This window comes from Trachemys scripta, chromosome 6 (assembly GCF_013100865.1).
Source record: "Trachemys scripta elegans isolate TJP31775 chromosome 6, CAS_Tse_1.0, whole genome shotgun sequence".
Lineage (NCBI taxonomy): Eukaryota > Metazoa > Chordata > Testudines > Emydidae > Trachemys > Trachemys scripta.
Window position 1 is genome coordinate 19,361,758 of NC_048303.1, and position 24,163 is coordinate 19,385,920.

At 41.3% G+C, this 24,163-nt stretch overlaps 1 protein-coding gene across 9 annotated transcripts in view; it reads left to right on the forward strand.

The window, feature by feature from the left end:
- ZNF532 (zinc finger protein 532) overlaps window positions 1-16,171 on the forward strand; it is a 90,323-nt gene extending 74,152 nt beyond the window's left edge. For 7 of the 9 annotated variants that reach the window (XM_034773288.1, XM_034773292.1, XM_034773290.1 and 4 more), the window contains 4 exons: window positions 3,075-3,353; window positions 10,172-10,284; window positions 12,151-12,298; window positions 14,313-16,171. In XM_034773288.1, coding sequence (XP_034629179.1) covers window positions 3,075-3,353; window positions 10,172-10,284; window positions 12,151-12,298; window positions 14,313-14,807 — 1,035 coding nt within the window. In that variant the 3' untranslated portion in view covers window positions 14,808-16,171. Of the gene's footprint in view, window positions 1-3,074; window positions 3,354-7,562; window positions 7,704-9,378; window positions 10,285-12,150; window positions 12,299-14,312 lie in introns of those variants that run through there. The other 2 variants (XM_034773294.1, XM_034773293.1) reach the window with 2 other exon arrangements.
- Window positions 16,172-24,163: the final 7,992 nt, after the last annotated feature.

Consider the following 24,163-nt stretch of genomic DNA (forward strand, 5'->3'; position numbering starts at 1 on the left):
CCCCGGCCGGGCTCCCAGCGCCGCGGGCCGGCTCCCGGCACCCAGCCCCGCGGTCCCGGCTCCCCGACCCCGGCCCGGCTCCCGGCTCCCAGCCCCGCGGGCCGGCTCCCAGCCCCGCGGGCCCGGCCCGGCACCATGCCCCCGGCCCCGCACAAAGAGGCCCCGGCCGAGCCTCACGATTTTCCCGGACATGCCCGGCTTTTGGGGATTTCCCCCTGGACGGGGATTTGAGCCCCCAAAAGCCGGACATGTCCGGGAAAATCCGGACGTATGGTAACCCTATATATGTACCCTTAGAAGGTAAAATTAAACAGAGTATCTCATAACTATATTTACACAAGAAGATGATTTACTGGAGAACTCTGGCTGTTATCCTTCCAACCTGTGCTATTAAGAGATAATAACCCCACCCCACCCATTCCCAGCTGCAATTGGTTAGCCATTTATTTTAAATATATTGCTTTACCTTGTTTTTAAAGCACTGGAGGGCTTAGCAACTCTTAGATTCCTTAAACCACAAGGGTGTGATTCATCATTGCCCTGTACCTTGTGTCATCATGCGCCATTGTAAAGTGGTGTGAACCAGAATAGTGGCATTTGACATCCACTTTGCATTTCCTTTACACTGACATAAATGACTTAACAAGGTGCAGGGCAGTGGAGAATCAGACTCCTAGTCTTTGCTGATATCAGCACGTTGAATTTCAGCCTGAGCTATGGTACTTACTACCTGGGAAGTAGCTGAGATTTGCGCTGAAGGCAAGAACAGCAATTCTGAGAAACCAACTCTTTTAAAAACACACAATATACCCTAAAGTTCTTTCTCATCTACACCCCAGATAGGGGAGGAGACTAGAAATTATTTTTTCTTTAAATTCCGGGGTTTTCTGCTGCGAATATGATGCCATAAACAACTGGATCCCAGTATGGCAATTTGTATTCCAGAAAAACTGGTTTCAAGTATTGTACCAGACATGGTTACCTCCTGACCATTGCATGCACTCTCATACGTTTGTCTTCAGGTTATGTATCTGCTCTTAGGTGACTTTATCCGATAGTTGAAAATATGAGGGAAAATAGCATATTTGTCAAATGTATGGGATGACAAAAGATGTTTTGAGAAGTGAGGACAAGGTATTTTCAGTGCTCTAAACCTCTGTTAGCTCCCATTTTAAGACCTGTGACACATTTTCGGTGAGAATTTATTTCATAATCTTATTGCATTTTGCCAGATACTTTAATTATTATTGACCTGCACTAATGTTTGTTAAGCTAGCCCTTTACTTGCCTTCGTATCTAACTCTTGCATCATTTTCTTGCTCAACCATCAAGCAAGGGGATATACTTCTCTTAGCCACTTACTGAAAGCATCCCCTTTGTGCTGTGTACAGCTTCTTCAAAAGTTCTAAACAGGAATAAATAGTGGCATATACACACATATGCATATATAGTTATATATGTATTGTTTGTTTCAGTATTTGAAACCAATTGGTTTTAAGGCAGAGGTGGAGTTGATAGCTACACCTATAGTTAAGATTGCTTAACTCTTTCCATTATAAGGCCCTGTTTTTAGTTGCTTATCACTTTTTACTGTTTGGGCTGAAATCTTGTACGCCTCAGGCTGATTTTTAATTTAATTGAAAATGATTTAGCTATTCTTGAGAACAACATTGGGGAATGATATGTTGTTTTGTTCACATTAAAAATGCTTACAGCCATTTCATTGAGGGTGGGGTTCTCTGGGGAAAAAAACACGTGATCATGTAATTAAAGACTGTTTCATAATGGATACAAACAAGAGGGGTGAATTAAGCTTGCCTGGGCAGCCTTTTAAGTGCTTGACTTTGCAATTTTAATGTACTTTTAATGTATTATTTTTGGTATGTAAAGAATAAAACATTTGACTCTGATAGCTAACATTATCTTAGGTTAAAAATGTGCAGAATACTTCAAAATGAGCAACCATTTTTATACCTTTCCTCCACACCCCAGAAATTGTCTTTTTTTCATTACCTTTCATAGAGTTTTTGTCAACTTGTAATGGGAATAGATTTAATTACATTAGCCTAGTACCTTATTTAGACATGCTAAAAAGAGTTAACCTTTCTTCTTTTTAAATGTCAAATGGGTGAAGTGAAAGCACCTTATCTTTTTAGTCACCGTTTTTTAATTAAACATTTTGGTTTTGAAAGTAAATGGCATTAATTTCTGTAGAGACCACTTAAACAGAAAGACAGTTCTGTCCCACAGCACAGCTGAGTATGACATTTGCGAGGTACCTGGCAAACAGCCAATGGGAATCATCTGGTTATCCTACAAAGAAGAGCCTAATACTGAGATAGTTTGGCTTTGCTAAAGTATCAGCTTTATATCCCAGTATCAGTTTCCTCTGGTTCAACAACATATTGAATGGTTTTGGCTGCTGGGTCTACATGCTCAGCCCAGCTATAAGATAGGATTATTATATTCGGAGTGGCTGGACATGCAAACCAGCAAGGCAAAGGTAATGGACAGTGTAAGAGGCCATGAGAACACTGGCAATTGGAAGGCAAGACTTTCATATGTGAAGGTAATCTCCTGACTGGCAAATTCATGGTTGAAAGGGATTATTAACTGAGTTATTTAATCTTTCAAAAGCCATCTTTACTTGTATCTCTTTCCCAATATTGCTGCCCAAACTCTGTCAATGGAAACATATTTACGGGAAACCATAAGCTAAACTGTACATCAGGTGGTCCACATTAGGGAAGACTGTTCCACTTTATTGTGCAAGTAAAATGAAAAATTAGAGTTAATCAGGATAAAGAAGGCTTTTTAAGAAAGCTCTCCCCCCCCCCCCCCCAAAAAAAGCAAGTTAAACCTCTCACTCACACATTTTTATGTTGCTTGTTTGTATTGCAACCTTGTTTTTATTTAAACATTGTTTTGAGTGTCCTTATATTACAAGTGATCTGATAAATAGATTTATATCAAGAGGGGTAGAAAGAAGTAAAGCCTTTAGTCAGATAATTTTTTACATTTTAGCCACACCAATAGCAAACTCTTTTGTAACATTTTTATTTTTTATATTTTAGTCTATGCATGGAACGTTGAAAAGTGTTGAGGGGCCACCAAACTTGGGTATAAATTTGCTCCTGAGCACTAAACCCACAACTCAAAACTCAGCCAGTCACAACAAAGAGGATACAAAATCCGTCAACGGAACAGAAAAGCTGGAGAAGAAATCTCCCTCTCCTGTAAAGAAAGCAGAGCCCAAAAAAGTAACTAACCCTGGCTGGACGTGCTGGGAATGCGATCGACTCTTCACTCAGAGAGATGTGTACATATCCCACATGAGGAAAGAGCATGGAAAGGTAAATTACTGTAGCTTCCAAATTAAATGAATTAATAATACTAAAATAGAAACAGGGTTTTTTTTTCAAATTCAGTAGACCTTTATAAATAGAGTGAGAATGTTTCTGATTATTTCATTTTGTGCTCTATTTTTTTCTTCCCTGTTCTCATATCCATTTCCTTTTTCCTTTTATATTGCTTAGCTTTTTAAGTTTCTACTGAAAGACTCTCATCGCCCTCAATTAATTGTAGGGTTATTTAGTCAATAAAAAAGGTTGTTCAAGAACAGGTGGAATGACTGAAAAAAGTTCCTATAAAATTTTTCTGAGTCAGCTAAACTGATTTCTGATTCTCTTTCCATTCCCCTCCCCTCACACTGCTTTAACAGTTTGGTTCCAGGGGACATAATTTTTTTTGTTTTTGTTTGGCCAGATGAGTGTGGTTGTTGTAAATTACAGACCTATGTTGCACTCCTCATGCATCTTTGACTGCCTCTTCTAGGTCTAATAACATTTAGAGCTAGTCAAAAAATCCACCAAAAAACCCCATTTTTCTTCTTCGAGTAGTGTTCCTATGGGTGCTCCTCTTCAGGTGCCCATGCGCCTCTTGAGCCTTTGATCAGAGATTTTCCGTTAGCAGTGTCCATTTGGCCTTCACATTCTCCGAATGCTTCCTCATGCCAGACACCGAGAATATACAGGGATGCGTGGTTGAACCTCTGTCAGTTATTTCTCAGCCATCTTGGCCTGAGATAGAGCTTGAGCAGGTCTGCCTTGAACGTGCCTCTGCTATCTTGTATACACTTTTTTCTTATCGTTGTTTGTTTAGTTAGAATAGGTTAGTTATTAGTAATAGTTTTAGTTAGAGATATGTAACGAGAGGATTGTTTTGTTTCTCTCCCTCCCCTTGGGGAGCCTTATTCTCCAGGTAGGGCATGCCTGGCTCGTCAAGTTTTATACTCTGCCTCTCCTGCCGAGAGGCTCTACCTCTTAGCGATAGCCACTATAAGTGTGTCCATTGCTTGGGTGAGTGCCATATCTCCCAGAAGTGAAGCTTCTGCCTGGCTCTCAAATCCAGGTTAAGGAAGGAATGGGAGATTAAACTCAGACTGTTGAGGATGCAACACTCCCTTTGACAGCTTTTGAATCAGGTTAGAAAAACCTTCCGTACATCTGTCTCTGGACAGATCGAGAACTCCTTCAATCTTGGCAAACACGTCCCCTTAGAAATAGGAAGATTTTGGAGGCTTCGGCTAAGGTTTCTAAAAAGAGGAGTGCAGACTCTCATCTTAAGAAGCCAGCTCCAAAAAAACCCAGGTCCCCTTCGAGATTTACGGTCTCCAAAGCCTCAACCTCTCAGCTTAGTATTGTTGAGTCGAAGGACTCCTTCTCCAGTTCTGGTGGGGCTGGAAAGTCCTGGAGCTTGGCTCCAACAGGGCCACAGCACAAGGAGAGCATGTGTAAACATTCCAAACTGACACCAGTGGGCTCAGCCCTCCGTCAGTACCTACCCATTCAGCACCCTCGGAACCAAGCAAGCAATGGTTCCAAACACCATTGATGCCTGCGTTGTTAGGGCCCTCCTCCACCATAAGCTTTGGCCACTGCATCCTCAGTACCATGTCAGTACCATTCTCCTACTTGGTACCACAGGAGTCCAGATACACTAAGGACCTGTCTGTAACAGACGAACCAAAGTCCTCGCTTTCTACAACCCAAAATTAATCTCTGAATCTACTGCTTTATGTGATCCCATTATGAATATGTAACTAATACTAAATGTAAATGAAGCAGTATTTAAAATAGAAAATCTCGCAAACCGGGACTAACTAGTTTTTCCAGGGGCAATAAAAAACACGATTTACCTGGTAGAAACTACCTCTGATAAATATCATGCCATTCCTGCCACCCCAACCTGAGACCTCAACCTCATACTCAGTTACTTTATGAGACCTCCATTTGAACCAATGGCAACCTGTTCGCTGCTCCATTTATCTGTGAAGGAAGCCTTTTTAATAGCCATCATGTCAGCCTGTAGGATCAGAGAGATTGGAGCCTTGATGGCAGGTCACCCCTTTAAGGTCTTCAAGCATAAAGTATATTTATGGCCACACCCTAAATTTTTACCTAAGAATACTGTTGGAGTTCCACCTTAACCAATCCATTCATCTACCAGTGTTTTTTCCAAAACAGCATAGCTCTTTGCATGTGACCTGTTCTCATGTCTTGGATATTAGAAGGGGGTTGGCTTTATATTTAGACAGGACCAAACAATTTTGAAATGTCACCTAGACTGTTCATCTGTTTCACAGATAGTCTCTGTGTACAGATCATGGGTCTATCAAGATAGATATCTGGGTGTATTATCACTAGTTTTGGTACTGCAGACATTCACCCCCTGCAAATGGTGATAACGCGGTCTACCAGATCACAAGCAACATCCACAACATTACTTAGGAATGTGTCAGTATCTGAGATATTAGGGCTGCAACATGGGCTTCATTTTATATACATTTTCTAAACATCACACTTTGATCCATGCCACTAGGTCCGATATGGCAGTTGGTGATGAAGTACGGTCTTCAGTTCTGGACTTAGTTCCAAAACTTCCTCTTCTCTCTGGGAATACTGCTCGGAAGTCATCTGAAGTGAAGCACCCATAAGGACACTACTTAAAGAAAAAAAGATTACTCATCTTGTGCAGTAACTGCAGTTTCTCAAGATATGTCCTCCTTGGGTGCTCCACTACCTGCCCGCCTTCCCTTCTGCTTTGGACTGTTCTCTATGGAACGTTTGGGTGGAGAAGGACCTGAGGGCAGTTCACCTGCACATCCCTATATAGCCCCGGTGTCCAACACAATAAGATGTAGGGAGCATGCATGGGCTGAACAGACACAGTTAATGGAAAATCTCTGATCAAGGGCTCAAGAGATGCATACACACATGAAGTGGATCATCCATAGGGACATACTTTTCGAAGATCCACAATTACTGCACAAGTGCACAATCTCTTCTTCAAAGTTACCAACATTTTCTGACTTGTTCTATTGACATTTCAAACATCGGAACAGCTTGTAACAGACATTTACAAAAGAAACAAAATATGCTAGAGCAGTGGTTCCCAAACTTGTTCCACCGCTTGTGCAGGGAAAGCCCCTGGCGGGCCGGGCCGGTTTGTTTACCTGCCGCATCCGCAGGTTCGGCCGATCGCGGCTCCCAGTGGCCGTGGTTCGCTGGTCTGGGCCAATGGGAGCTGCTGGAAGCGGCGACCAGTATGTCCCTCAGCCTGCGCCGCTTCCAGCAGCCCCCATTGGCCTGGAGCAGTGAACCGTGGCCACTGGGAGCTGCAATCGGCCGAACCTGCGGATGCGGCAGGTAAACAAACCGGCCCGGCCTGCCAGGGGCTTTCCCTGCACAAGCAGCAGAACAAATTTTGGAACCACTGTGCTAGAGAAAGGTTTCCTTTTTTCCCCAATTGTGGAAATTCCTGAAAATTATAATGGCCTGCAGTGCAGGTAGACATTACTCTGTGTTGCACTAGTGTCAGGTTCATATCTCATGACCAAAGAGGGGTAGATATAGGAGCTTTATGTGGAAATATATATACGGAATTTTCTATCTGTATATTTGGAAAAGGAGAGAATTCTAGCTTCACAACGAGACATGTCCCTTCCTTCTAGATCTAGCAGTCCTGAGATATAAAACCATGACATTATTATGTATAGAAAACTATTTTAGGTAGTTTTTACAGATTTCTAAAATCTGTAGGACTTGTTGAAAAATTCCAAATTTTAATTACTTTTTTTTCCAAAATGTCAGCACAGAAAAAAGACTAAATTTTTGTGAAACGATGTAAATGAATTTCCCATTTTTCAAAAATGTATTTGTTGTTTTTCTCTCCAGGGAGGCCTCTATAGTTGGATTCATGGTGCTAACGAAGCCTGGCTTTACAGGTGGAGGATATGAAAAATAGTACCAATAAAAACAATTACATTCTCAAAAAAAGCTTTTTTTCCTCTGAAATAGGCTGAGTAAAGAGAATACATGGGGGTGTGATGTGGTATAACGTTTTTGGATGGCCCATATAACACATTCGTGGCTTCACCATGAGAAGTAGTCATCCATAGCTCTTGCCGAACTTTAAAGCATACCATGAGGCATTTATATATTCTAAAAATGTGGTTTCAGATTGTCTTCAGCTCATGTCCCTCCAAATGTCTTTTCTTTTAGAAACGTGTACAAGGGATTTATACCCTGAAGAAGCATGCTACTTAAGAAACATAAGAACAGCCATACTGGGTCTGACCAATGGTCCATCTAGCCCAGTATCCTGTCTTCCAACAGTGGCCAATGCCAGCTGCTTCAGGCGGAATGACCAGAACAGGGCAATTATGGAGTGCTTACCTGTAAGAATGTGAGTAGTCCCATAAGCTTCAGTGGGGCTCCTTACATGCTTAAAGTTAGGCACATATTTAAATATCTTGCTGAACAGAGTCTTAATCCCTCAAATGGGACTAATAATTTTGCAATATCACAGGAGAAAATGGTTTAAAAAATTTTCAACTGGCCTAAGGAGTCACGATTTTAAAGATTAAATATAAAATGGAAGTTGGGGTCAGACAGGACTGTGTCTGTAAAAACTTCTAATTTAGGATTAACCCCATTTGATATATTTTCCCCATTTCTGTCAGAGGTCCTGCAGTCATTCCTAAGCTGTGTAACCATTAAGGAGGATGTGCACACCAGCTGACGATCTGGCATTCGAAACTATAGAGATGAAATAACTGTCCCTAAAATCGTCTTCAGTTCCTCTTATTTCTGGCAGCACAAGCAATCGGAAACATTCCCTTTTGTCCTCAGCCTGTTGTAAAGTTAGGATTTAGGGTTGTTTGGGGATTTTAAATTAGGTTGGGCAGATCTGGAGAGGTGCTCTACATTCAAGACATGTACCTCCTCTGATATTGAAATGCCCATATGAGATCAACATATGGGTTTGAGAGTTGTTTAAGAATTGGTATTTATGTAGGGGCTATTTGGCTGCAGGGGATAGGAATGAATGGAGCCAGAACTTAATGTCATCCTCCTGGAAAAGTGCTTGCTGCTTATTCCTTTGAAGCTGATGGATAGGAATAGATGGATTCACTTCTGGAGCCCAGTTCCCAAGCATTGATCCAAGAACTCGGATCAAAAGTCCCAAATGGAATACTGGGAGATTCTGATTTACCTGGCCAGTGCCCATGAGAAAAAGAGGAAGGAGAGGAAGTTTGAGTCACTCTGGAGGAAAGGCGTGGTCTCTGTCATAAAAGGAAGAAATGATCCTAGATATCAGATATTTCTTCTTCTAGGCACAAGGCAGACTCTGGATCAGACTATGTCTCAGTGCCATCCTCTCACTTGAACCTGAATGGCAAGTATAAGCAATCCTCAAATCAGAGCACTTCAGCTCAGTGTCTGAGTGATCTGGATTTCCTTCTATGGGCTCAGTGCTCCTATCTAGGGTCCAACCCAGTTCTTTCAGATCTGTTGCATATTCAGACCCAGAGAGTCCTTGGATCTAAGAGTCTCCTAGTTGGGAGGGGATAGTTTGAGTGAACCAGGAGCCTGGTTCTAATTAGCTCAGTTGAAGGCTCATCTAAGTCAAAGTGATCTACATTAGATCTGTCAGCATCCTTTTGGCTTTTTCTTTCAATCCTCTATTCCAGTGGGGGACTGACTTATCAATTTCTGAAGTGTTTAAGCTGTCAATAAAATTAAATTATGGCTGCCAAGATAAACTTCTAATTGTAAACCTTCTACTTTTCTGAGTGAGCAGTGTCTTTCCTGCAAGCTCAAGATGATAGACCTGCTGTTTAAGGGACTGACTTGCTGAGTTCTTGGATTGGTGATATGCTAAATCAGTTATAGGGGACATTAACAATGGCTTGTTCTTTGAGCTTTTGCAGCCCATAAGTAGGAAGAAGTGTTCTTCGGATACTAGAGACCCTCTGGCCATTCTCACTAGGAGTACCATCACTACAGATGATTCCATTAATCTTTTCTCTTTTAGAGAAAGACAACACAATAGAGGGCTTTTATGCTGGCACCTGCAGCTGCGTCTATTTCAAGCAAGTACAATTTTGAAAAAAATCTCCTGAGAGCCCAGAATGAACTGACATAAATTGTTCTGCTTCTTTCCTTTCTTTTTGGGATTGTTTTTCCCACCTCCTTCCACATGGTAGTCTATAATATAAAACCATTAGATCCTCGAAATTATGAAGAAGGCTTATGTCCTACAATGGAATGCCATGCTATACCCCATCTTTCTGCATGCCTTTTCAGGGATCTTTCCTGTGAGTTGATGTTGTGACATGAAATCACCGTGCATCAAATTTGGCAGAGCAGTGCTTCAGTCTATTTTCAATTAGGTATCCCTCATCCTTTCTCCTGCAGTTGTCTTTGCTGCTTCCAGAGTGAAGATCTGCAGAAGCAATTTGGCAGTGGAGAAGGGGTTATTTAAAAGTAACTGGAGTTATCTGAAAACATTGCCTATGTAAATTCAAACCGATCCTCCCTTTTTCCCCTCTGTCTTTGGTGGCAGAGAAGAATTGAAAAGGGGGCAAGGGCATCTCTTTTTTAATTACAATTTACAGTGCTGGTAACAGTGCTGGTAGGTGTGTGCATGCCTCTTAATGGTCACACAGTTTAGAAATTGTTCTGGGACCAGTGACTCCTAAAGTGTCCTCAAAGAATAAAAGATCTTGGTAAGTAACCTTACTTTGTTATTTTTAAAAGATTGAAAATGTCTGCTGCCTTTGATTACCTTGCTAGTTAATATTTTATTCTTTTTCCCTTCTTTAAAGCAAATGAAGAAACATCCTTGTCGACAATGTGACAAATCTTTCAGTTCATCCCATAGTCTATGTCGCCACAATCGTATCAAACACAAAGGCATTAGGAAAGTTTATACCTGCTCGTAAGTTCTACTTTTAATGTTCATTAAGATCAATGGAGCCAAGGTAAAGAAAAAAGTAGAGGCTGTTGTCAGTTTATCTGCACTTCTTGTTTATGCAAAACCAAACATCTAATTAATTCAGTTAGATCAGTTAACTTATTATATGAATGCATGGATCAACTCTGAATTTGAATGACAACCGGAGTATCTGTACTGTCCCACTTGTGTATAATGTAGCACAGTGGTTCTCAACCAGGGATATGTGCACCCCTGGGGGTACTCAGAGGTCTTCCAGGGGGTACCTCAACTCTTCTAGATATTTGCCTAGTTTTACCACAGGCTACATAAAAAGCACTAGCAAAGTCAGGTACAAACTAAAATTTCATACAGACAATGACTTGTTTATACTACTCTATATACTGTATACAGAAATGTAAGTACAATATTTATATTCCAATTGATTTATTTTATAATTATATGGTAAAAATAAGAAAACAAGCAATTTTTCATTAATAGTGTGCTGTGACACTTTTGTATTTATGTGTCTGATTTTGTAAGCAAGTAGTTTTTAAGTGAGGTGAAACTTGGAATATGCAAGATAAATCAGACTCCTGAAAGGGGTACAGTAGTCTGGAAAGGTTGAGAACCATTGATCTAGCATATTGCTTTATGGACTTAAAATAATGAGCATAGTAATGGGTATCACCTGTTTGGTTATTGGGCAGGATCTGCCATACTCTAAACCCATTTCAGGCTGATTTCAGCTGATCTACTAAGTAGTATCGAGTTGCATTAGTCGCTCATTATATGATCTGGTTGGCCACTGTTCCATCTGTTCCATTCGTCACGTGATGAGCATCAAGAGCTCCTATTTTGACCTGCATCGCCTTTCAAAGAAAGCATAGTGTGTATGTTCATTTTAATGTCAGAATCATCTGTTTGTATCATAAAGTATATTGTACTTTTTGAATTAGCAATGTAGTTATCATAGAAAATGTTAATTCCCAAAAATAGAGATATTTTGAAAGAGAATATTGGCGTATATCTCTTTCCCCTGTTCTCTTCTGGGCACACCCCTTCCAGGAACCATTCTAGAACACCCCCATCCCCAACCCAAACATCACTTTGGGGTATGTTAAATAATATCCAAGCCCCACAACCACCTCCAGCTGAAGGAGCAAGCCAGATGGGGAGATAAGATTGCTCTCTTGACCAATCTGGATGCATGCCAAGAACAGCAGGCACAAGTGAAGTGGAAATGGAGCTACGAAGGGATGCCTGGTTCACAGAGGGAGGTGAATCAAGTCCAGAGACTTAGAAGAATCCGGGGCTGAGGTCAGACTGAAAAGTTTCTACAGTGTCTAGCTCAATGGAGTCCTGGTCTATAAATAAGACTCCTAGGCACTAGTAAAACAAATAATAATAATAATGATATTTGGAATCCAATTTCAGACTGTAGGGGAGACGTTTGCTGCCCAGGTGAAGCTTGGATTGGGGAGGGGAGATGAAGAATGGGTGTGTCTAATTTTAGCCACCGGTGATGTGGACAGAAGAGTAGAGGGGAAAGAGCTCAGATACTTCAGTTTTCACTTTGTTTCCCAGTATGTCTGCTTCTAGGATGTTACATCAGAGATATCCACAGTGAGAGAGAGGTTAATTTGCTCAGATATTTGTAATTAATTGTGTATTTGGTAATTTTGTTTACTTTTTAATACTTTTGTATATAAACTTGGTTAGAAAAATATTGGCGTTTTCTTTAACAAATTGCACTGGTGCCTGGATATAGTGCACTACTTCATATCTGTCTTGATTTTTTTAAAAAAAAAAGATTGTTTATAAAAAAGGTAAACATTTGACCATATGTATCTCTGCTTTGCATTTATACAGGCACTGCCCGGATTCAAGACGCACTTTTACTAAGCGGCTGATGTTAGAAAAACATATTCAGTTGATGCATGGCATTAAAGACCCTGATGTGAAAGAAATGACAGAATCAACCAATATAGAAGAAAGTGAAGTAAAAGAAGACACAAAGGTAAACACTTTAGGAGTACCTCTTTCAACAATGAATTTTTTGGTCCGTTCTTCTTTGTGTGAAGTTAGACCTTTTTATAGATACATAGATTTTAGGGCCAGAAGGGACCATGATGATTGTCTAATCTGATCTCCTGTTTAACATAGGCCAAAGCATTTCACTCAGTAATTCCTGCATCAGGTCCATATAGGGTGACCAGATAACAAGTGTGAAAAATTGGGACGGGGTGGGGGGTAATAGGTGCCTATATAAGAAAAAGCCCCAAATATCGGGACTGTCCCTATAAAATGGGGACATCTGGTCACCCTAGGTCCATAGCTTGTGGTTGAACTAGGGCATGTTTATTAGAAAGACATCTAGTCTTGACTTAAAGACTTCAAGTGAGAGAGAATTCAGCCTCTCTCTTGGTGAGTTGTTTCAATAGCACCTTTTTAAAGGTGCTCTGTTGGAAGTTCTGCAAACCCAAATCTTTTATCAACCAAACAACTACAGCTTAGATAGAAGCAGAAGCTAGAAGTACAACCTTCCTCAGTGTGCTGCAGTCCCATGCTGGAGGGAGCACCCCTGCATGTGAGAGGCTAGCGCAGTCTCCTTGATTATTCAGTCCTTGTTCAGCCTGCTAGGACTTCTAACAGTGATTCCAATTTATTGATAACTCGTGGTAGCTTTGTTATGTGGACATATGTTTACTGGCAAACTGGCACCACCAAGCTCATTTCACATAGGACGCTGAATAACCATCACATAGTAATAATACCAATTTAGGCTCAGTTTAAAGTAGTAATTTAAAAATGAAAAATTTGCAGTAATCCATAGAATAAGGCAGTCCTCCTGCAGTGCCGAATGAATGAGCGGTGTTGACTAGCACTGAACAATCCTCCTTGGCCAGAGGAACACTGATCCAAAAACAGAGCTCTGAATGTTCATGATATATATTAAGTATCTTGGTTTTATTGAGACAGGCCTCGTTTTCCATTTGATGCCTGGGAATTTCTTTCAGGACACCTGGAATAGTCCCATTTTTTTTCATTACATTAATCAAATGTTTGAATTTTTTTTTATCAACATTTATTTCCATACTGAGTAAAATGTGCTTTGTGTTTACCAGAAATAAAAGGTAGAGTGGAATTAGTGTTCAGTGTGATGAAGAATGTTAGGAGTGAAGAGAAAACTAAAATGGCTGTAGGGTGCTATCAGAGCTATTGAGTTGCATAGGGTGAATGTTAATGACACTTGTTCAGTGTTTAATGATGAACTCATTCTGTACACTAAGAAATATGCACGTCTTTGAGTCAGAGGCTGATAGTGGTGACACCAACACACATTTTTTAAAAAGGGAATTTTTGTGTGACTGTTTCCCTACCCTAAAAAATGTTGCCATGAAATTGTCCCCCCTTTCTACAAACATTTTTTGAAAATAGGGTCATGTTAGGTATATAGTCTTGAAATATAACGTGGATTCTCAGGGCCAAATAGGTAAGTGACGGATTCTTGAAAAATATGCCTCTTGAGCAATAAAATGAAGAAACAGATTGGTAGTAGATTAGTAATCAAAAATTGTACTCAGTAGTCATCTTTCTCCAGCATCTCCTTTTGGCCACAAATAATCAGGAGGTGATTTACAGTCGTCGTCGTCATCATCATGATGCATGGAATAAAATCAAATCCAATTAAGATTGAGATTCTGAAAGTAAGCACTAAAGTGCTGATAGAATGATATCCTAAATATGTCCATCATTACTGTATCATTGAATATTATATTTTAATACAGTAATACTGGAAGACATTTATTAATGTTCGTACAATGCACCAAATGCTGTTACCTAGCTAGCAAAATCAATCTGAACTGATTCTTATTAACATAGATGGTTGTTTCTATTATTTCAGAGATTGGATTTAGCAGGGGGTTATTGAAACATATCCATGGAAGATTTTTAAGTCCACAAGTGGTAAATATTCATGAGAAGAACTGTGTATTTATAACTGCATAAAATACACTTTTCTTGTTTTTTAGGTTCCCAGTCCAAAGCGTAAATTGGAAGAACCTGTACTGGAATTCAGGCCTCCCAGGGGAGCAATCACGCAGCCATTGAAGAAGTTGAAGATAAATGTTTTTAAAGTCCACAAATGTGCTGTGTGTGGCTTTACAACAGAAAATCTTCTTCAGTTTCATGAACATATCCCTCAGCACAAATCTGATGGCTCTTCGTATCAGTGCAGGGAATGTGGCCTCTGCTATACCTCTCATGTATCTCTCTCCAGGCATCTCTTCATTGTACATAAGCTGAAGGAGCCTCAGCCAGTATCGAAACAGAACGGGTCTGGGGAGGATAATCAACAAGAAAATAAACCCAATCATGAAGATGAATCATCTGACAACATGGTATCAGACCGAAAATGCAAAGTGTGTGCAAAGACATTTGAAACTGAAGCGGCCTTAAATACTCATATGAGAACACATGGCATGGCCTTCATTAAATCTAAAAGATTGAGTTCAGCTGAAAAGTGATCAGATATTTGAGAAGCAAAAATCTGCCTCCACATTGGAATATAAATGACATTTTTGTTATAGAAAGTTCTCCGTATAATAGTGTTAACAGTACGGTTCAGGCTGTTGCAATATATTCTACATAAATGTATCCTCTTCACCTCATTGTCTATACGCTCAACAAGCATTAAAACAGTATTTGAGTTGAAAAGAGTTTGTATATATTTAAACTAACAATTTTTATACTCTTTGTTACGTGTTTGTATTGATATTTAGTGGGAAATCAGTTGTTCGTTTTGTTTGTTTTGTAGTAAGTTTCTTTACAACAGAGTTCTTAATACAGGGGCAGTTCCTTCGGTTCCGTTAAACTGTTTTATATATGAAATGCTTCTGAAGGAAAGTTTAATTAATGAAACTGCACCAGAAAGCAGTGCTTTTATGTGTAGGGAAGATTTTGAAAATCAGTGGGACTTGTGCTTCTAAATCTCTCAGGCGGTTTTGAAAATCTTTCCCTAAGGAATAGTCACTGCATCTATAGAGAATACAGTGTTGGGTTTAGGCAGTAACACCAGAAATACCAAGTATTTACTATTCAGGGTGCATACTCCTTCGAAAGTCATTGCACTTTTGAAAACATGTTACTGCACAACTGGGCATCACTACATAATTTGTTTAGGCCCTGCAAGGAGGTCTTTAAGGTCACACAAAGTTAAAGTTGTTACAGAAGGGCTGGGTTGCTGTGGATTAAACAAATAAGATGTAATTAGATAAATACGTTTTATAGTTATGGTGGGTTTTGTCATATAATTTATTTAACATTATACAGAAGTGAGTACACAGCATTGTGTATTTTCCTTTCTTCTGGCTCTTGAAAAAAAAATAGTTTAATTCCTTGGCTGTCTGAGTTGGTATTTCCCAGCTCTGTATGCTAATGCCAAATGTTCTGGTGCTCAGTGTTATGTCCAACCACAACTGTCAAGAAGGTAATACACCAGCCTATTTAAGTAAAAGTTGGCCTTTCAACATTAGCACAGACCATCTGAAACTAGTTCAGTCATTTCAAAAAGTATACCTAATATTACTGGTTATGCTTTCTTGAAGTACAGAAAAGGTACCATACTGTCCCCTTCATATATAGTTCTCTGTGAGAGTTATATTTTTGTTTGTTTGCTTTTGCATTTTATACCTTGTATGTATCCCTAAACAAATTTTGTACCTTTTTTTAAAAAAATAGTGTATATATAGATATCCGCATGATATACTGTAGTAATTGTTCGGTTCTTTAAAAGTCTTGCTGCTGTCAAATGTTACTATACACTATGTCCATTATAACTGTATTAAACACATTTCATATGTAAATAAATGTGGTGCATTTTGCCCTTAAAGATTTGTGAGATTCTGTTATTTATTATTAAATTCTAACAGCATTAGAAACCTGAGCTTCTATGTAAAAATTCCTCTTGCCACTCTGTGTTGTATATCAGAAAATTTAGCTCTACCTTTTCTCTCCATCCATGTTCCTAAGTTGGTTGATTAGTAGATGCTTGTTATCCCCTTTATACACTACTCAAGTATTAGGTGGTTATGCAGTACTTCTGTATGCTAAAGCTTATAGCTGAAGTTGCAGGTTCCTGGTATGTTTTTGTCAGTTATGTGCACTGGCTATCATTGCCCTTTTGTTAAGTGTATACCTCTTTAACACTTGTTTGTTGATGAGCACTGTCAACTGTACAGCAAATAAGTTATCACTATGCAGCAATGGTGTTTTGTATACAGTGAACAGATAATAAAGGTTAAATTTGCACAGGCATTATTAATACTTTTTGTTGTCTGTTCCCTTTCCATTATTGTACACCTACAAAGGAGAAACTCCAAACCAATGGTTTTATGTCATTACATACAGGGCAAAAAACTTGCAAGTTAGTAGTGGCTCCAAGTTTTTAGATAGGCTATGTGACATGAGTTTGGTGGTCACAGTCCAGTTTCCAAGTGCGCATGTGTGCATCAAAGAATCTGCCACAAATTGTCCATTAGGGATTTCATTTTGCCAATCTATTAAGTGGGTGGAATTCAGATATTTGGTAATGGGCACTAGTCAAAACCCCAAGTTGGCAGAATTGGCATTCCTTAGTAGTAATTTCAGCAGAGGTTTAATGGGAGACAGGGATTGAACAAGCCCCTAACTCCTAGAAGCATTTCTTCTAGTTTTATAGACATTGGTTTATAGACATTGGTAGGACAGCATATGGAAATACAACCTAACACTGTCGGTAACGTACGTGCTATTTAAATAAATAAGACTTCGAATTTCCATAAGCCCATAAGAAGAGAGATAGAATACCATAATAGCTGCCCCACCATCCCATCTCTGTGTGTCATCCAACTCCTCGAAGCAGTTCTCCAGCTCTCTTCTTTCTTTTGTTTCCCCCTTCCATTGCCAAGTTGAAGGAAGAAGGCTAGAAAAGTGGCATCCTTTTTCAGTTGGAAATATGCTAGATGACATTCTATTAAGAGCATTCGTAGCACAAGCTAAGCATGGGGTGGGGCTCCTTACTGACAGGAAAATACCTCCATCTCAGGATGGTTATCTACACCAAAGCAGAGAAAGGTTTCATATCTCAGGACATACAGCCCCTGTGGGTAGCCCTCCAGGATGTTCTGTTCCTCAAGTGCAGTTTCATGGAGGGGTTTCCTATGGTGGTCATGGCACTTTCCACCTTCTGTGGTCTTGATCTGCCAAGTCAGGCTATTCTTAAGTCTTTTAGTCACTTATCCTGAGAAAATGCCATCATCTCTCTTCTCTGTCAGATATATTTCCTTCCCCAGTCAAACATGCACTCCTACGATGGGTCCATGATGCAAAACTACCCAGTGCACAACTTATTCCCTGTTTCGAAGGTCCATCTGTGCTACCATGGAATCAAGACACGTGGGTGGGCTCTGGGGCTCATTGACCAGGACAGTCCCTCTATAAACAGTGATTCTAGGATGAAATTTTTTTGCATTATACAGTCAGCTGAACATACCCTTATGCAAAAGTCCCACTTCAAGCAATCTGGGGCACTCAGCTCAGATAACAGTGGTTCAAATCAAATTGGCAAGAAAAAGGCAGAGTCTGTAAACTAAGGGGACCAGACGTCCCTGGATGAGGGACTGTGTGCCTGGGCAAACTATGGTCCCTGGAAGAGTTCCCGTTTCACAAAACTCGTCCCTGAATACCCTTGCTTTTAATTTCTCATGTTGGTTTATATGTCTAGTGCATAAACACGTTGGAGAGAAATATCCAGAACGCTTCCATTCTTGTTATTATTATTAGCTATACCAGATGTAAGCAGGGTCTGAATGAGCTCTCCCTTGACATCTAGTGATGAGCTGGAGGACAAGGCTTCAGGAGCTGACAAGGGGTGGGGAGGACACCAGGCCAGGGTGGGGGGCTCCAGGGATCGCTATGGGGCAGGGGGCATGAGGCCAGGGTGAGGGGGGGTTGCAGACCCTCAGGGGCAGGAGGCACGAGGCCGGGGTGAGGGGGGGCTTGGGACCACTTGGGTAGGGGGTGTGGTGGCCGGGGGGCGGGCTGTGCTGCAATCACTGCCCTGGCACAAGAGGGTGCTGCAGGACTCCGTCAGGCACTTACCAGCCAGGTTGCTCGGTTGGGCCTGGGGCCCACAAGTCACAACTCCATGGCACAGCTGTCTCCACGGCAAGCTGAAAATAATTTGAATTAGGGCCCCTACAGCACTGCCCTCTTATTGGTCTGCAGAGTGAGCACATGACACCCCATCGCTTCCTGATTGGAGGGGCAGGTTGTGGTGGAGACACATTAGGCTCCCCATGGGGTGGAGACGTCCCCCCTCAAACGTCGCCGCTCACCGCCCCCCATCCCTGCGCTGCTGCCATTGGGGTGCGGCTGCACAAGCCGCTGCCTGGGGACACAACATGGCGTTTGGCAGCGGAGCCAAGAAAGAGATTCTTTAAATAGGCCAGACAGACAGTGGGTATGGAAAACTGACGTTCCTGAACAGTGTTTTTGTCTTGTTTGTCACCAGTGTCTGAATGCACTTCTTCAGTGCACTGTCACATCCGTGCTGATTATATGCATATTTGTTGTTTATATGTGCAACTGTAAGCTGCTAAAAAAATTGCCTTGCTATGCTCCGCAACTTACATTTTCAGTCTTGGCTACTTTGCTGTGGTCCCATCCCTGTGTGCCCCGGATTTGGTTCCCAAAATATGGTCACCTTACTGTAAACATACATTTAAAAAGAGTCCAAAGGCCCTTGAGCCTCAGAGCTTTTGTCTGTTTACCTCGCTTGTCCCTCCAAGGGGGCTAATAGGCTTTCAGAGGCAGTCTGCTGCTAATTCTGCTGGCTGGGAGAAAGTTACTGCTTCTTAGCAGTCCCAAGCTCTTTCACCCTCTCTCTTCCTGTTCCTTCCCCTGCATAGTTGGGCTCGTCCCCATTAGTCACGGTTCTTCTCTTGCTATTTCAATTGCCCCGGGAGACTTCACAAAGGTCCTCTCAGTAGTCACAGTCATCTTTGACGGATGGGAATAGTTGTCTTCCCCTACCTGTATGATTGGTCCCTCAAGGGTTGTTCCATTCTCTGAGGTTCAGTCTGTCACCAATCAGGCCTAGCTCTCTTCCACCCCCTGGGCCTTCAACTCTGTATAGAGAACTCCACTTTAACATCTGTCCAACACACCAACTTCATTGGAGCCGTCCTGGATTCCACAATCAGCAGGGCATGCCTACCTACAGCCAGGTTTGTCACAATGTCCAGTCTCTTTTCTATTCTGCAGCAGAGAACTCAGACCCACCAAGGTCTTGTCTGCAACTTCTAGGTCACGCCAGGCTTCACTCTCAATGTCTCCAAGCCAGGTTCAGAATCATCTATATGCCCAACAAGCACAGTCTATCCAAACATGTGGCTGTTTCCCAGAGTCCTTGACTGCCTCAAGCGATGTAAGGACCCCCACAGCTGGAGAGAGAGAGAGCTTTACTCAATTACCCCATTGTTATGATACTCACCTGGGATGTGGGACACTTTGGGTCAAGTCTCTACTCTGAATCAGACAAAGCAGGGATTTGAATCTGTATTTTTGACATACAAGGTGAGGGCCCTGACCACCAAGCTATAAGCTATTCTGGGGTGTTCTTTTGTGAAATTTTTTGAAAGATCTCACTTTCATTCTGTAGCAGAACAAAAACAAATGTTGAAACCTTGATATTTTTGCAAAATGGAATTGTTTTCCAACCAGCCCTACTCCTCTCCCTTCCAGCAGCTGTGGGCATGAGGTGGGAGGCTTCAAACATCAGAGGCATCTGCTACCAGAGACTGGTGTGAAAGATGGATCACTCCCCTGCAGGGTCTAGAGAAGTCTCCCTGATAGGAATCCAATACATGCTAGAACATGTGGGAAATTTTTGGTATATTTTCCCAGTGTACACAAGTCCCAAGGGTCTGTTCCTGTATGCTCACTTACTACTGCATTGTGCTTCATAAGAAACAGAATTGTGAGGGGTGAGGGACTCATTTTGTCCAAATGGAAAATTAAACTGGTAGAAAAAAGAGAATTTTTCAAGCTCTTAATATGATATTATAAATTATAGCAATTTTAAATAGGATTTTGTGTGTCCCCTCACTTTGATCTTCCCTTCTCCACCACTCATGATTGCTATGCAAATTGTATAATTTGACCCTATTTCCAAAGAAAATCTGCAAACATCAAAATACTGTGTGTCATCTGTAATTTTCCTATGACAGCTACAAACAAAAGGGTACAATCCAGCATGCAAGTTTCTCTTCCTACCTTGGGCAGTTCCCCCTCTATTTTTTCAATTGCATGTGTGAAGTATGTTCATACTGCTGTAAGGAACATAGTGGGATCAGAGTATATTGTATTTTCCTACTACCCTTCTACTTCATCCTGGAAATTAAAACACAGCCACTAAAATCCTCATTGTTTAGTTTGAGGACATGATGATCAGACAAGCAACTAAGTTCATTTGATCTTAATTTTCTTTTTAGTCTCCTTAAAGGCCAGTGCCTGCACCCATTGAAATCAATAGCAAAACACTCAGGGACTTCAGTAGGATCAGGATCAAAACTGAAGGGTTTATACTTGGCACTACTGCTGCGTAGTACATATAGACAGGCCCAATAAAATGTGTTATCTACAGAACAGGTACTGTATGTGTGGTGACCACGTAAGTAACCAAACACTGCCTGGAAAATGTGCTCTGACCTGCAGGGACCACCCTTAAGATCGAAGGAAAATGTCAGTCTTCATGTCCATTCAGACCCTGGCATCTCTGGGCATGTCTACACGGCACACTAAGCCCAGGTTCTGACTCAGGTTTGAATCCAAGCACCCCTTCTGTCCACACACAAATCAGTCTGAATCAGGTCAGCAAGCACTCAGAACCCAGGTGCTAGGACCCTGCTAGGGTGATGGGTCAGTGCCCCAGTCCTGCTGACTTGGGTCTAATCCCCATCATTCTGCAGTGGGGCTGCAGCTCAAGTGGCAGACCTGAGACAGACGGTCTGAGTAGTGCAGTACGGATGTGTTAGCATGACTGGGAGATCCAGGCCCAGCAATTGGATGCCCAGATTTATAGTGCAGTTGGATGTCCAAAAGCAGGCTTGGAAACACCAAGTCAGCAGGCCCACAGTGCAGTATAGACATACCCTCTGAAGCTGCAGTAAGGTTGTCAATCAATGTTAGTTTGTTGTGGGGGTTCTGTGATGTAGATACTAGGCTGGGATTACCAAACACGTTACCTACATTGTACTCCATCCAGCAACAACTTTAGCTCACTACAACTTGGGCCCAGTTTAAGCCAGTGAAAAGCTCTATATGTAAGACCCCCCCCAGCTCTAGAACGCAGGCCTGCAGAGCTGCCAGGCTGCCACCCAGTGACAGCTGTAATCACCTTGTGTTCCATGGCCTGCTCTGGACACACACCATGGGAAGTCCCACCTCATGGGGTCTGACAGGCAGCAGCCTCGTGGCTTCTCATTGGCTCCCCACCCTATATAAACCCCTGGGGCATTCTAGGAAGCGTCTAGGCAATAGTGTGGGTCTTCTGTAGCTGCCATGACCATTTCTGTTCCTGAACTCCTGGCTTTGACCTTGTCTTGACTTGGACTTTGCCTCCTGACCGGGACCCTGAAATCTGACTCAGACTCTGAACTGTAGTATTGACCCTGGCCTGACTGTGAACTCCTCCACTACTCCCAGCCTCAGGTTTGCCCCTGCTCTGACTCTTGGTTCTGACTGGCCTTGTTGGGATCCTGATAGTATGTCCAATTATCAAGCTCCTAACCAATCCAATCCCTTACACTTTCCTCTCTATAGATTTTATGTACCTAACACAGTTTTACTGGTAATATTTATTCTATGCTCAAGTGACAACAATAACTCTAACCATAAGAGAATAGAAGAGCTCCTTAGTGAGCAGTTATGGATTTTACATTTCATGAGGAAGCACTTTGGAGTTCATCATGCCTGTCACTGTGACTTTTTTATTATGGTCATGATACATGGGCTTTATAACCTTTGGGAGCAATATGTTCTGAAATTAAGGCCCCTTTTACTTGTTACGCTTATTTATACACAATAGATATAGTATGAAAATGCTCTATAGATATCAGAACATTTTTCAAGCTTTCTACTGCTATACAGGTCCCTGGAACATTGCCCCCATGGATTGGGGAAGCAGGAACTATGGGATTTAATGAAGTCTCAGAGCTGTACTAGCAGTAATGGAGATGTAGCACCATTGCTGCTCTCTGGCCTAGTGGGAGATTTCTCCCACACCAGTTCCCACTGAAACCCATAGACCAAGACCACCATATGCTGAGGTAAAGAACATAAGAATGGCCATATTGGGTCAGACCAATGGTCCATCTACCCCAGTATCCTGTTTTCTGGTAGTCAGAGTCTTAGGGACACCCAGAGCAATAGGTTGCATCCCTAACCATCTTGGCTAATAGCCATTGATGGACCTATCCTCCATGAACTTATCTCATTCTTTTTTGCACCCTGATATTGTTTTGGCCTTCACAACATTCCCTGGCCATCAGTTCCACAGGTTGACTGTGCTTTGTGTGAGGAAGTACTTTCTTATGTTGGTTTTAAATCTTGTGTCTATTCATTTCATTGGGTGTCCCATGGTTCTTGGGTTATGTGAAGGGGTAAATAACATTTCCTTATTCACTTTCTCCACACCATTCATGATTTTATAGACCTCTGTTATTCCCTCATTAGTCATCTCTTTGTCTAAGATGAACAGTCTGTCTTTTTAATTTCTCCCCATATGGAAGTTGTTCCATACCCCTAATATATATATATATATATATTTGCCCTTCTCTGTACTTTTCCCAAGTCTAATGTGTCTTTTTTTCAGATGGGATGACCCGAACTGCATGCAGTATTCCAGGAGTGGGTTTACCATGGATTTATATAGAGGCATTATGATATTTACTGTATTATCTATCCTTTTCATTATGGTTCCTAACATTCTTTTTGCTTTTTTGATTGCCACTGCATACTGAACAGACATTTTCAGAGAACTATCAATGATGACTCCAAAATCTCTTTCTTGCATAGTAATACCTACGTTAGATCACATCATTTAATGTGTATAGTTGGGATTATGTTTTCCATTGCGCATTACTTTGCATGTATCAACACTGAATTTCATCTGCCATTTTCTTGCCCTGTCATCCAGCTTTGTGAGATCCCTTTGTAACTCTTCATAGTCTGCTTTGGTCTTAACTATCTTGAGTAATTTTGTATCATCTGCAAACTTTGCCACTTACCTGTTTACCCCCTTTTCCAGATTGTGAGAATAAAGCTGACTAGTTAATTTATATTGTTCAATAAGTGATATGCAAAATGAAAGCAAAGAACATAAGCAGTGGAAAGTAAATTGAATTTGAAACATAATCTTTCAGTTTCAATGAGCTAAGCTATGTTGTGAGTAACAGAGGTAAGAACATTTTCTTTGGTTTGTAAATGTGTCTGTTGTCAAAAATGACTAGTGATGATATGTAGCACCTTGAAGGAGCTTGATTTTTCAAAAAGTGCTCACCCACCCTCTGAAAACCAGCTCTTTCTGAGGGGTCAGAAGTGGGGCACCCACAAATTGAAGCACCCAAAATCACAGAGGGCAAGGGACTCCTGAATTCCAGTCCCACGTGACACCAGCTCCCTCTCTAGCTTTACTCAAGTCACTTACCCATCTTGTGCTCATTTGGTTCCCCCATCTGTAAAATGGGGCTAATATTACTTACCTACCACAAAAGAGTTGTTGAAACTATTGAGTAAAGTTTGTAAAGATTTATGTAAGTCCTAATGCACACAACCCTCCAGA